Source organism: Capsicum annuum, chromosome 2 (genome assembly GCF_002878395.1).
Source record: "Capsicum annuum cultivar UCD-10X-F1 chromosome 2, UCD10Xv1.1, whole genome shotgun sequence".
NCBI classification, from domain to species: domain Eukaryota; kingdom Viridiplantae; phylum Streptophyta; class Magnoliopsida; order Solanales; family Solanaceae; genus Capsicum; species Capsicum annuum.
In genome coordinates this window covers 111,880,967-111,896,561 of record NC_061112.1, presented here as the reverse complement: position 1 = coordinate 111,896,561, position 15,595 = coordinate 111,880,967, and the positions used below count along the sequence as shown (strand labels likewise).

Genomic DNA, 15,595 nt, shown 5'->3' with positions numbered 1-15,595 from the left:
ACTAAGATCTATTAAATTAAGGACCATAAATGAATTTGTCCTCCTTGTCAAGATTTCTAGCACACTAACTGATGAAATTTGAAAAAAAATTTCACCATACAATTGGCAGGGACAGTCATATTCCATCAACAATCAAACAACTATCAACTTAAAAACACAGATTTTCAGTAAAATCACGCTCCATTTTTTAAAAAATGTTCAATTTTTTTCATTCAATTCAAACAAATTCCTAATCAATCGAACGGTCTATTAACAAAACAACAAAACGTATGATGAAACCATCCCCATAAAAATATACATCTACAACACCATTACATTAAAAAAGAATTTGAAGAAAATTCAAATTTCTTGGCACATTAGACGATTAAATTTGCGAAAATATTTTACCCTGCAATCGACAAGGACAATCATAATTCATTAAATATCCATCAACAATCAAACAAATAACAACTTAAAAACAAAAATTTCAGTAAAATAAACCTCCATTTTTCTTAAAAAAGTTAAATTTTATCCTCCAAATCAACTCAATCACCACAAACCAAAATTGAAAAAGGCAAAAAAATCCCATCAATATGGAGCAAAAATTACTCGGGAGACTAAGAGAAATCACTTAAAGTAGAAGATGAAAGATCTAAGAGTTTTAGAGAATATAGAAATCGAAAATGGAGGTTCAGAAAGGGGAAGGAAAAATGTCAATGGTTTTGTGGGTGAGAGTGAAGAGAGAGAATTTGTTTTTGATATTTTATAGAAAAGTGGGGTGTGAAAAGTATTTAAAAAAGACTTAAGGGATTGCCAATAACTTTTTAGATTTTACACTTTAATTTAAACCCCACACCTTTTCTATTTTCTCTCCCCAAATCCTAAAAAATTAATTCAAAAATAAATAAATATCTCTTTTTCTAAATAAATTTTTGAAGTATCCCCTTTCTCAAATCTTCTTGGGTTTTAGACTATTTTCTCTAAAGGAATTCAAAAAATTTAAAAATGTCACACTTAATAATATATTAATAAGGGCTTGCATTATTATTGATTATAAAATAGTCACTAAATACAAGTTTTTTCTTTTTGAAGAAATGAAAATTCTATTGATAACTTGTTTCTTCCCTCTTGAGTCTTGATTATCTCCATAATATAAGTGGTATTAGTAGCATATTTCTCAAATGCGGAATGATTTGAATTTAATTTTCATGAAAAAAGATTTTTCAACACAATTTAAAAATATTGATACTGACATGAAACACAGGCGCAATATGTGTGTTTTCAGAAACTAGTACGATAATATGTGTGAGAAGATGTTACTTGTAAAATTCTTATGACAAATATTAAATTGTAACTCGTTAAAATGATACAGACGAATAGACAATCACAAGTGAAATCTCATTCATTCTGAAATTTTCACATTGCAAATGTATATAAAACGTAAATTAATCCTACCATGTTATAAAATAATAGAGAATAAAGAAGAAGAGTAGAGAGAGAATAGATAGTAATTCTTATTTCTCTTGAGAGATGAATTACAGTGAAGGAAAATCCCTTTATTTATAGAAAAAACTAACCCTTGGGGTTTGTAGCTTTTCCATAAATAGACATACACAATATATGGTAAAGTAGATATTCACTATCCACGATAAAATAGAAATTCACTATATATGATACATTTATAACTCTCCCCCTTGAATGCCTAATTGATAGATAATACACATATATGCTGCCTCATTAAAAATCTTACAAGAAAAATCCAGTGGAATAAAACCTCGTAAGGAAAAAAGAGTACAACTCGTATTAACCCCCCCTAATGAAAACATCCTTGAACCTTTGCATTCCGTTCGTGTGCACCATCTTCTTAAAAGTTGCAGTTGGAAGGGATTGGGTGAATAAATCAGCCACACTATCACTTGAACGAATCTGTTGCACGTTAATATCACTATTTTTTTCTAGCTCATGTGTATTGAAAAGCTTTGGTGAAATGTGCTTTGTTTTATCTCCATTTATGAATCCTCTCTTAAATTGTGCTATGTATGCTGCATTATCTTCATATAAAATTGCGGATACTTCGTCACATTTGAAACTACATTTTTCTCGAATAAGATGTACTATGGACCTCAACCACACATATTCTTAGCTTGCTTCATGAATAGCTATATTCTCAGCATGGTTCATTAGGTGGCTACGATAGACTGCTTTTTAGATCCCCAAGATATGGCTGTACCCCCACATTTGAACATATAGCCTGTTTGAGATCGAGTTTGATGCAAGTCAGATAAGTACTTAGCATCAGCATAACCAACATGATCGAGAATGCAATCTTTAAAATAAATTAATCCCACATCGATAGTCTCTTTTAGATACTGAAATATGTATTTGATCCCATTCCAATGTATCCTAGTAGGAGCAGAACTATATCTTGCTAACAAATTAACTGAAAAGGCTATATCAGGCCTTATAGTATTTGCAAGATACATTAATGCACCAATTGCACTAATATATGGTACTTTAGGACTAATGAGTTTCTCATTTTTTTCTTGAGGTTGGAATGAATCTTTATTCACATCAAGTGATCGAACAACCATCAGAGTACTTAATGGATGTGCTCCATCCATATAGAATCGTTTCAACACCTTTTCTGTGTAAGCAGATTGATGGACAAAGATACCGTTTGTCAAATGCTCAATTTACAAACCAAGCCAAAATTTTATCTTTTCAAGATCTTTCATCTCAAATTCTTTCTGTAGGTAATCAATTACCTTTTAAAGCTCTATTGGATTCCAATAAGGTTTATGTCATCAACATAGATATCAAGTATAAAAAACTACAACGTTGTTTTCTTTATAAAAATACATGGGCAAATTTTATCATTTGTACAACCTTTTTAGATAAATATTCACTAAGACGGTTATACCACATGCGTCTAGATTGCTTCAAACCATACAATGATATTTGCAATCTAATGGAATGTATTTCCCAAGGTTTTGAACTATATGCTTCCGACATTTTAAATCCTTCAGAAATTTTTATGTAAATCTCATTATCAAGTGATTCATATAGATAGGCTGTTACCACATCCATCAAATGCATTTCAAGTCTCTCATGTACAGTGAAACTAATAAGATAACGCAATGTTATTGCGTCCATAACTGGTGAATATATCTCGTCATAATCGACACCAGGCCGTTGTGAAAATCCTTCTGCAACAAGGTGTGTCTTATACCTTTGTATTTTATTTTGCTTATTTCTTTTCCGTACAAAGACCCATTTATAGCCACGAGCTTAACACCATTAGGCGTTTGATCTATAGGTCCAAAAACTTCACGTTTGACAAGTGAATTCAATTCAGATTGAATTGCTTCTTGCCATTTTGGCCAGTCATTTCTTCGATAGATTGAGGTTAAAGATCCTCTCTATCTTGCATGATTTTCGTTGCAACATTATATGTAAAGATATAATTTATTACTATTTCAGATCGATTAAAATTAGTTCCAACATTACTTAAATTTATGGATAGTTCCTCATTTTGTTGAGTCTTAGGCTCATTTATTCCTTCAGGGTTATCAACATTGCTCAATTCTTGAACTTCCATATGTGGATCTTTCGTAGTGTCATCTTGATTAATTCTTTTTCTTTTTCTAGGATTTCGATCCTTAGAACTTAATGGTCTACCATACTTCAAGCGTGCTTTAGATTCATTAGCTATGACACTAGTGGATGGTCCTTTAGGGACATCAATTCGAATTAGGACATTTTCTGCAGGAATGTGTGATTTGGTGATCCTTTTCAAATATATAAATGCATCTGGCATTTGATTTGTAATTTTCTATAATTTATTGCTCACAAATAAAAGCACGTGGATCAAGATAAGATAGTGATGAATTTTTTCACAAAAATTTTCTTTTGATGTTACTATCTTCTCTCCCTAATTTTGAAAAAATTATCTCATCAAATCTACAATATGCAAAGCGAGCAGTGAACATATCTCTCATTAATGGTTCAAGATAGCGAATAATGGAGGATGATTCAAACCCAACATAAATTTCTAACATTCTTTGGGGGCCTATCTTGGTGAGATTTGGTGGTGCTATAGGCACATATACACCACACTAAAAATTCTCAAATGAGATATATTAGGATCTTGACCCAAATCCAATTACAACAGAGAAAATTTATGATAATTTATTGGTCTAAGATGAATAAGTGTTGCAGCTTGTAAAATTGAATGAACCCAAACAGAAGTGGACAACTTAGTTTTCATAAGTAATGATTTTGCTATCAACTGCAGACGTCTAATTAATGACTCGATAAGGCCATTTTGAGTGTGAACATAAGCTACAAGATGTTCCACTCTTATCCCAATTGATAAGCAATATTCATTAAATGTTTGGGATGAAAATTTTGCAGTATTATCTAGACGAATAGACTTAATCTGATTATCAGAAAACTGTGCCCGTAATCGTATTATTTGTGCCAATAATTTTGCAAATGCCAAGTTGCGAGATGACAATATCCAAACATGAGATCATCTAGAAAATCATCTATTAGGACCATAAAGTATCTAAATGATCCACTAGGTGGGTGAATGGGTCCACAAATATTTGCATGCATGCATTCTGAGAATGCGGGGGACTCAATCCCAACTTTTGTTGGTGATGGCCTCACAATTATCTTGCTTTGATAACAAGCATTGTATGAAAATTCACCATTTGAAAGAACCTTCAAGTTCTTTAATGGATGCCCATTTGAATTTTCTATAAATCGTCTCATTATTATAGATCTAGGATGTCCCAGATGATCATGCCAAAGTACGAAAGTATTGGAATTAGTAAACTTCTGGTTTACTATAGAGTGTGCCTCAATTGCACAAATCTTTGTACAATACATGCCAGAAGATAAAGCACGAAACTTTTCTATAACAAATGTCTGCCCAGAGACATTTTTAGTAATACCAAGATATTCAAGATTCATCTCATCAATTGTGTTGATATGCTAACCATTTTCACGGATATCTTTAAAACTCAACAAGCCTCTCCGAGACTTAAGAGAAAACATAACATTATTTATGATGAGTTTAGTTTCCTTGGGCAAGATTATAATGGCTTTTCCGAAGCCTTCAATCAAATTAGCACTACCAAAATTGTAGTAACATTAATCTTGTCCATGTTTAGATGAGAGAAATATTTCTCGTCTTTGAATATTGTATGTGTAGTGCCAGAATCAATCTAACAAATATCTTCATAATTGGACAGCTTAATTTAAAAATTATCCATATCTTTAAATAAAATGACATACACCAAATAAAATATATATTAAATCTTTGTACAAAGTGAAAACTTCTACTACAAGGAATAGTTAATCACCCTTTACTAAGCAATTAATAATGTATGTCCAACTCAAAATCTCACAATTTTCAAATGCCTTGTGCTTTTAATATTTTACTGGAGAGCAAGAAAATTATTTTTCAATAGTTTTTAATTGTACGTGCTTGGCTTAGCTTTTCCAGAAACAATAAGAAAAACACTAGCATCTTTTGTCATAATAATAATATTATTATATCTTGGTCAGAACATGCAAATAATATTATTATTTCATTTTTTTCATTCTTTTTTTTTAGCAAATAGACTTGGTGATAATATTTAAAATATTATAACAGAGATCATATTAAGAAGTCTTTTATCATCGAAATAAAATAAAATTCAACGCAATTATCTAATGAACTACGATAATACCAAAACAATCAATATTATTTAAAAGATAAAGTAGGACTCATGTAAACAATTACTTGTACACGATCTTTTATTCACTAACAATTATTCTATCAAAACTAAAATAAAAAATAAAATAAAAATAGTTCATTCTTCTATATTCATGAAACCATCGCCAATCAAGTGATCAATCTTTCCTTCAAGGTGCTCGAAAAAGTCTGCTACATCCAAGCATGTGATGTCAACATCATTTTCAGAGAGGAAGTTAGCCTCAAATTTTTTCTCTTTCTTCTTTAGTGATGCTTGATGAAGGTCAATCAAGTGTTTGAGAGCACGACAGTGATGTGAATAGTGTCCTTTTCCACCATATAAAAAATAAGTAATTGCTTCATGTTTCTTATTGTTTTCTCTTTTTGTTCGATGAATGATTTACACTAGAAACAAGATTTTTTTCTTGATCATCACGACCACGACCACGTTCATGGCCGTGACCTTTTCCACGCCTAGCATGGTGAGCATACACATCATTGATCTTTGGGAATGGTGCAATCCATCAATTCTCATGATTTTTCTTCAATAAGTCATTATTTTGTTCAGCCACGAGAAGATGAGAACTTAGTTCAGCATACTTCTTGAAACCTTTCTCTCGATATTGTTATTATAAAAGCATATTCGAGGCATGAAAGATGGTGTTTTTCGTTATATCATCATCACTGACAGTCTCTCCACACAGTTTCAATTGAGAAGTAATTCTGAATATGACAGAATTGTACTCATGAACAGACTTATAGTCTTGAAACGTCAGATGCATCCATTCATATCAAGCTTTTGGGAGGATGACCATCTTTAAGTGGTCAAACTTTTCTTTTAGGCTATTCCACAATACGAGTGGATCCTTAGTAATAAGGTATTCAATTTTTAGAACTTTGTCAAGATGATGACGCAAAAAAATCATGGCCTTAGCACGATTTTGACTCGATGCTGTATTTTCTTTCTTTATGAAGCCTCCAAGACCCATAGCATCTAGGTGGATTTCAGCATCCAGCACCCATGAAATATAGTTCTTTCTCGAACTTTGAAGGGCAACGAACTCACACTTCGTAAGATTATTAGCCATATTATAAAGAGAAGAAAAAATAATACCTTAGCCTTCAAATTTGAGACGGTAGAGTCTCGTGCTGATAACGTGTTATAAAATAATAAAGAATAAATAAGAAAAGTAGAGAGAGAATAGATAATAATTCTTATTTCTTTTGAGAGATGAATTACAATGAAGGAAAACCTCTTTATTTATAGGGGAAAACTAACCCTTAAGGTTTGTAACTTTTTCATAAATAGACATGCATAATATATGGTAAATTAAGTATTCACTATATATGGTAAAATAGACATTCTGTTATAAATGTATTTACATTATAGTGGATGACTATTAATAATATAGATAAGATCTATCAAGATCTAGTTGATATATATCAAGGTTTGAAGTATCTGTCTTTTAGTCAGAAACTAGGGGTAAATTTCCCCTATAAATAAAGGGTTTTCTTCATTGTAATTCATCCTCAAGGATCTCAAGAAATCCCTCATGAGAAATAAAGAATCTTCTCCTCTCCTCTCTCTTATTTATTCTTGTTCTTATTTTATATTTCATTATATTTCATAACAAGTTATCAGCACGAGATTCTGCCAAACAAGGTGAGATTATTAATCTAAAGTTAATTTCAAGGTTAGTAATTTCTTGTGTTTTTTTGTCTTTTTCTACCAATAATATAATTATTGTTGGATTTGAGGAAAAATAATTAGTTTGAAACCACTTATGTTTAAAATTTGTTCCTCAAGAACAATATTGTCAAAAGGTATGATAATATGTTGGGTTCAAGTTCCCATGAATTTATGACTAAGACGCCTTTATATGGATAAGACGTTGAGTTTGAATCTCAATGCACCATATTGATGATATTATGATGGCTAAGGCAAAATAAGGAGTATTTTGTGAAACATATCCCATCAAATATACTCCATTCCTTAAAGTGAATGTTGTAGCAATAAATCATATGTATGCCTCAGTTTACTTTTGTTGTAGCTATCATAATTTGATATGCTTAACACATGATTATAATCCATTCCTGGAGAATGAGAAGCTTATTAATGCAAACTGCACTTGATTGTGATGGTATCACAACTCACCTCCGAAAGAGGCTGAATAATTGAGAAAAGTTATTTTGAAATCTACTTTTGAAGTAGTAAATCTGAAATTTATTCATATAATAGTAAATCTAAGATTTACTAAAGAAAAACGGTACATGTCATGGTAAACTTGGAGTTTACTAGTATAAGAGTTCATAAATTGATATGAACGATTGCGATATCCCAAAGATGTGCATACTGAGTATGTAACATATATTGAAGAATTAGAAAATTCGTCATTACTTTTAATGTTGTTTGTTCTCATAATAAGTTGGTTGGACCAACTAATATTGGGATTGGATCCCTTAAAATCTGAAAAATATAAAAGGTGAATATGGGCCCGTTCACCAGTCATGTGATCTATTAAGCTGTATCAATATAAGATGATCACATATGCGTTTATTGTCAACCTGCAGTTTGACATTCATAAAATTGCTTGCTCTATAAAATTGAGTTAAGAGCAAAACTTTCAGATTGTGCAATCAAGACAATTCATCTTGATGATCATGATTTAGCATCGAATGCCTTCAATAAATAGTTAAACCATTGAGAACAAAAGCTTCATGTGTTGGTTTTAAATATTATATACAAAAGTACTTGTATACATTAAACCAATAAATTATGATTAATTTTCCCTCAAAGTTAGTTCTAAATCAGGAATCACACGTTGTCTATCTAATAGTTAATGTGCGATATACGATTAATGAATATACCATGATGCACAGAGATGAATTCCTCAAATAAGAAGGAGGATGTATGTTAGTTTTTCTAACATAAGGAGGAGATTATAAGTAGCTATGAAATCTGTTAGGAATTATCATCACATCCTTATTTAAAAGATAATTCAAGTCAAATGCTGAAAGCATCCGTTGACTCAAATTTAATTTCATATTTGAGCTGCACGTGCTCCTATTTTGCGTTCTTAAAGGACAAAGTCTACGCATGCATGAAGCGTGGTAGACCAATCGATTCCAAATGAAATAATCCTTGAAAAGGATAAGGAGCAAATGATCGAAATAAGAAGGCAATGTCTCTGACATAACACTTCATAAAACCTTATGAGAGGTTTAGGTACCTGAAAATAATAAAGGGATGAAATCTCGAAATGTTATGTCATACTGTGAACTGATATGAAATGGTATAGCATCAATGACATTTTTGACATAATATTGACGCAATATTGTAAAAGATTACGAGGATCCAAATTCTATGTTTATTTAAGCATGCTGACGTAGAAACATTTATCAAGTGACCTGAAAGGATGCATTTTGATAAGTGTAAAACTTATTTGATTTGCAGTCCAGATAGTTGAAGATGTCACACTTGACATGTTGGATATTATCCCTTGACAAAAATCCATAAGAAAATCCCTAAATGATTCAAAATGCCTGGAGCATATAAAGTTTTTGAAGAACTTTTTATCATCCTCATAAGAGATAATTTGATAATTTGAGTATCATTGGAACTCTTGGAGAGTTTTCAAAAGCAATAGAATATTTGCTTAAATGAGAAACATGCAAAATTGAATAAGGATTCATTCCGACCTCAAGAAAAGAATGAGAAACTCCTTGGTTATGAAGTACCATAGCTTAGTGCAATTGATGCACTAATGTATCTTGCAAATACTACAAGGCCTGATATAACCTTTGTTTAGTTAATTTGTTAGAAAGTTTGCAGTCCCGATCTTATTGGTCATGTTGATTTGGGTACTTATCTGACCTACATAAAGCTCGGTCTCAAATAGGCTATATGTTCATATGTGGTGGTACTGCAATATCTTAGAGATATACAAAGCAGTCTATCGTAGACACTTCATCGAAACATGCTGAGATAATAGCTATTTATGAAGCAAGCTGAGAATGTGTATGGTTGAGGTCCATGATACATCTCATTCGAAAAAAATGTGGTGTGAAATATGACAATCTTCACAATTTTATACGGAGATAATGCATCATGCATAGCACATCTTAATGGAAGATTCATAAAAAGAGATAGAACGAAGCACACTTCATCAAGCTTTTCGACATACATGAGCTACAAAAGAATGATGATATCAACGTGCAACATATTCGTTCAAGTGATAATGTGGCTGGTTTTTCACCAAGTCTCCTCCAATTGCAACTTTCAAGAAAATTATGCACAAGTTCAGGATGCAAAGGTTCAAGGATGTTCTCATTAGGGGGAGTTAATATGCGCTGTACTCTTTTTTCCTTACGAAGTTTTGTCCCACTGGATTTTTCTTGTAAGGTTTTTAATGAGGCACCCTATATGCGTATTGTTAGAGATGTGTACTCTTTTTCCTTGACTAGATTTTTTTTTCCACTGCCTTTTTTCTAGTAAGGTTTTAACGAGACACATTATCTATCAATTAAACATTCAAGGGGGAGTGTTATAAATGTATTTACATTATAGTGAATGTCTATAAAAAATATAGATAAGATCTATCAAGATCTAATAAGATCTATTAAGATCTAGTTGATATCTATCAAGGTTTGAAGTATCTGTCTTTTAGTCAGAAACTAGGAGTAAATTTTCCCTATAAATAAAGGGTTTCTTTCATTGTAATTCATGCTCACGGATCTAAAGAAATCTCTCATGAGAAATAAAGAAGTTTCTCCTCTTCTCTCTCTATTTGTTCTTGTTCTTGTTTTATATTTTATTATATTTCATATCACATTCACTATATATGGTACATTTATAACATATCAAGAATATTACTTTATATTTTCAATCAATCGTAATCCTTTTTTTAATAATTTTTTTATGTTTTTTATACTCCTTCGTAGTGGCTTCCACCTTTTTGCTTCTTTGGTGACTCAAACTCTTGAATTGGAAGTGAGGGGTGTTTATCATGCGATGAACTCTATATTTTCAATCAATCTTAATCTCCAAACCAAATTAGGAAGTAAAATCATTTTAGTAATTTGTTGAGCATAAAGCATGCCCGAGGAGAAAAACGTTGAAGGACAAAATCGAGAGAAATTACCATGCAACTTTGAATTAAAATACAAGAATTTGATTTGACATTAAAAGAAAACTCATCTTACAAAGTACAACTCAAAGAGACCAAGGAAATTAATAAGGAAACGAACAAGAAAATAAAAACAGAAGTCTTATTTTGGTGAAACGCAATTGCAATAATAAGAGCAAATGAAATAGAATAAGATACAAATACATGTTAATTAATTAAATCCCATACATGAAACCAGCAGCATGAAACTTTTCTCTAGTCAATGCATCAATTCGTTTAATTGTGTTTGCATCCAAATAATTTTTATGATCCCCAATGCCACCTTTTCTGAAGAAAGCATTGTAAGCAACTGGCGTCCAAGAAGTAAAATCCTCAGATTTGTTCACTTCTTGGCTGGTCATACTCTCGAAGCTGCAACTCTTGACTATTTTCTCTACTTCCTGGTGGAGAAGTAAAAAAAAATAAATAGTATTACATATTTTATATTTATGAGTTCTTGCTGGACACTATTCTAAAAAATTATTTAAATAATGTGACCTCGTTTTTTTCAAAATTAAACAAGCCTACTGACACGAAAGGGGAGTGAAAATAACGAAATTTGAATATCCAAAATTACAAGTATAAATTAAAAGCGGTAGCTAACATGATGGGGTGATAGTTAGTTGGCCAAATTTCTCTCTCTCTATATGGATTTGAAAATTAAAAATGGCCAGCTAACAAAGACTTGACATGTTTTGGTTAACCTTTGGATAGTGTCAAGAAGCTCCTATTTAGCCGTTTCCCATGAAAACTAATTTTTTTTGAAATTGGAGTTGTGTTTGACTGTTATTTTTGAATTTTTTTTTTGACGTTTGAAAAAACTTTTGTAAATATGATTTTATGCCTCAACTTTTACAAACTATCAAAATCACCCAACTAAAATTTACCTACTAACGGTAAAAGAACACAATTAGCCACTTTTATAAAAATAATTACATATACATGGCCATATTTAATGAATTTCAATTATGACATATATAATATTTATATTAATAGCCGTTTTCTCATATTTGAAAATTTTAAATATGGATGTTATATTAACAGATCACTGCTTCCTATTTTTTAGGTAACAAATATTATCTTTTAAACAAATTTATTTTTTTAGAAATTTATTTAATTTATTTCCTTTATTTTTCGTTCTTAAAAATAGGAAACGATGAGTTGTTATTAAATTTAAGGGTGCCTCTAATTTATTTTTTTTAATTTTCTTATACATGAAAGATTTTACTGTGTGTGAATAAATTATTTCTATGAAAAACATACTTTGCATATTTATGGTATATTATATCATATACCATAAATATATAAATATGCTTAGTATGTTTCTTTGTACTTTGTATAGTTATATATGAGTGTATATGGTATATACATGGTATAAACTTCATATATAACATATTTTGTATATTTATGTTATAAATATGCTTAGTATGTTTCTTAATACTTTGTATATTTTTATATGTGTGTATATGATATATAGATGGTATAAATTTTATATATAACATACTTTGTATATTTTTGTTATAAATATAATACTTTGTGTATAAAGATACCAAGTATTATGGTGTATAAAGGTAGTAGTTGCAGTTTAAGGTATAAATTTGTTAAATTGGACATAATTTTTTATGAAAAATATGTATCACCGATTTATATTTTTAGCATATATATGGTATAAACTATTTATATTTGAATAGTATAATGAAAATGTACACAATATAATATATATATATATAATCAAATTAAATATGAGAATAATTTGTGGCAGTGGTAAACTAATCTGCTACAACTTTATTAATTCCATAAATATAGAAAACGATTATCCATTATTAATTACATGATTATAATTCCTTCAACGTCCGTATTACAACAGAAAAATTATTATTATTATTATTATTATATTATAGTAATTAGGATCATTAACAGTAAAATAATGGTTTAAATAAGGGAGAAGAATAATGAGGAGAGAGAAAGAAATATATATTAATTAGGATAACATAAAGTTTGAAATTATAATTATCTTATTCTTTAAGACTGCTATAATTATAATTATCTTATTCTTTAAAACTGCAATATACGTAATATTGAAAAAGTAATGTTATAACGAGAGTTTATCTAAAAATTTAAAAGATTGAGGTTATATGTAATAATAATAAACGTTGGAATTGAAGTTGTAAAATTATGAAAACACAAAAAACCTGCTTTCCCTTTTCAGAATTTTTTTTCGAAATTATTTTTCAAATTTTCTTGACCAAACACCTAAAATTTTTCGGAAAAAAGGAAAATTTTTTCATGGGCGTATGAGAAATTTAATTCTTACCAACACACTCTCCTCTTGGTCATCAGCAAATGGGCACCCTAGAAACTCAGCCAATCTCTTCACGTGAACTATTGGGTCAGTCATTAGCTCCTCATAAGTTATGAAGAAAATATTGTGAGGCTTCTCCAAGCTTGCCTTTTTGAATCCCATAACATGATCATAATAAGGTCCAAAGGGAAATATCCCAGAGCAGAACGTATTTTGGGCATCTTCAAGTTGCCAGTCGTGTTCTTCCGGCCCTTTAGTTTTATTAACAAAATGCCACATTGATACCAGTGTATCCTTTGGGTTTCTTGTTATGTAAACAACTCGACATGGCTTATTAGCATCAAGTTTATTTTCCAAATGTTGATATGGAAGATGTGTTGCAAAAATCCTCCTCCTAGTTGGATCAGTGATCTCTTCATCATGATGATGATTACCACCACTACTACTACTACTACTAATTAATTCACCATTTGGAGATGACGACGACAACCATGGAGGAGAGCCTGGAAACTCAAGGTAACGAACAAGATCATGTGGATGGTGATTGACCAATGACGATGACTCTTTAGAAGAGCGCCAGATGATGGAAGGAAGTAGAGATTTGAGCCATGTAGTCCCTGTTTTGGGAAAAGAAGCCAAAATTACATCACTAGGAAGTGGCTTGAACTCATTTAGGACTCGAACAGTATATGGGACAAATTCAGGAAGCGTCCAAAAACCATTCATTTCACACACATAACGTTGATCCCACCACTTCTTCTGTGGTAAGGACTCTACATTGAACTCATTGTGAGTTTCCATAAAATCAAACTACTACGAAACAACTAAAGTAAAAATTAGTAGCACTAATTAAGAAAAAGTAAAATATATTTTGTAATGAATCTGAGAACAAGCTGAGAAGCTTTCAGATTTATATAGTGCTGTTTTACCTCACATAACCTGTATGACTGTTTGCTCATTAATTCTTAGATCCTTGTGTTTGGTGCTAGGAAATAAAAAAATTTAAAATATATACCCTTGTGCTTGGTGCTAGAAAATAAATAAAAATTTAAAATATATACAAGTGGCAGTGGGGATCATAATGCATATTATAATATACTACATGTATGAGCAACTATTAATTTGATTAATCATTATTCAATATTTTATAGGTAAAATGCAGCTTGCAGGCACATCCCATAACTATTAATTTGGTTAATTATTATACAATATTTCATAAGTAAAATGCAGCCTGCAGGCCCATCTCATAAGTCAAAAGAATATGATATGGAAGACTCAGTAGTGCACAAAATTATTCACGTTAATAACTGGTGATTAGATCTGATATATTTGGAAGCCTTTACTTAATCCTAACTTACTGTATTATAAGAAAGTGACTGAAATATAAATATCACAAGTATTATTTGAGATTTATATGATTAAAATTCAAACACACAAAAAAATAAATTGTAACGATCAATTTTTTGATGAAATATGTGAATTGTATGTTGTGTCATTAGACTGTTTTTCCCCTCCTCGTAGTCGCATTATGACATTTATGGGGTGGGTTAATTGACATGATTCCGATGCATTTTGGTACTATTTATGCGATATTGTGGTTTTTGATGACTTCAAGAGCCTTATTTTGGACTTCTGTGGATATCTTCTGATCCATACGATAGATAGCTGAACGGACTGTGCCAACAACTCTGAAATATCGATTTTAGGCTACGTATATCTTTGGTTCGGGTCTTGGTGCACCCGAACTCATTTCAACCCGTTGGTCGGAAAGTTGACAAATAAAAAATATGGGTGTGGGACCTATATTTATTCGAAATGACCTTGGATGAAAAATTTGACTTTGCCAGTGCGTACGGAACATCGATTTTAGGGTGGTAACATGTTTGGTGGATTTTATGGCTTTTAAATCTCATTTGGACCCTCAATTTGGAAAATATTCGGGGGTCAATTTGTGAAAACGATATTCTTTTGCAAATCTAATTATCCATTGAGTTTGGAGCGTCGAATTTAGTGTGGTGACATAGTTCATTTGCATATATCAGACTCCGAACGAATCTCGGACACCCCATCGAATTCCGAGCTGGATTTAAAAAAAAAACAGCTTTTTCCAATAGCTGATGGAGAAAAATCTGCACTATTAAAGTAGCTTTTTGGGCCATTTGGCTCATTTTTATCTTGTCTCTTGATAGTTAAACCCTAAAAGAGTGTGACAGCTTAAAAGTGAAGCTTGTGGATGCTTGGGAAGCTAGATTAACATCTATGTCTCGATTCTATTACGGATTTAAGGTGAAATTTCATCATTTTCTACTCTAATTGCTTGATTAATTTTTCAAAACTCCAAAAAATCTAAGGGCTTGATTTTAAATCCAATTTCACTCCTTTCACTTGAATAATATTTTTTTTATC

At 31.1% G+C, this 15,595-nt stretch overlaps 1 protein-coding gene across 1 annotated transcript; it reads right to left on the bottom strand.

Annotated features, from left to right (window-relative positions):
• Window positions 1–10,877: 10,877 nt before the first annotated feature.
• On the bottom strand, window positions 10,878–14,212 carry LOC107861098 (cytosolic sulfotransferase 5). The gene is made up of 2 exons (XM_016706482.2): window positions 13,202–14,212; window positions 10,878–11,288 (listed from the first exon to the last, which is right to left on the bottom strand). Exons 1-2 carry the CDS (start codon window positions 13,988–13,990, stop codon window positions 11,064–11,066), a joined length of 1,014 nt encoding a protein of 337 aa, XP_016561968.1. The 5' UTR covers window positions 13,991–14,212; the 3' UTR covers window positions 10,878–11,063.
• Window positions 14,213–15,595: the final 1,383 nt, after the last annotated feature.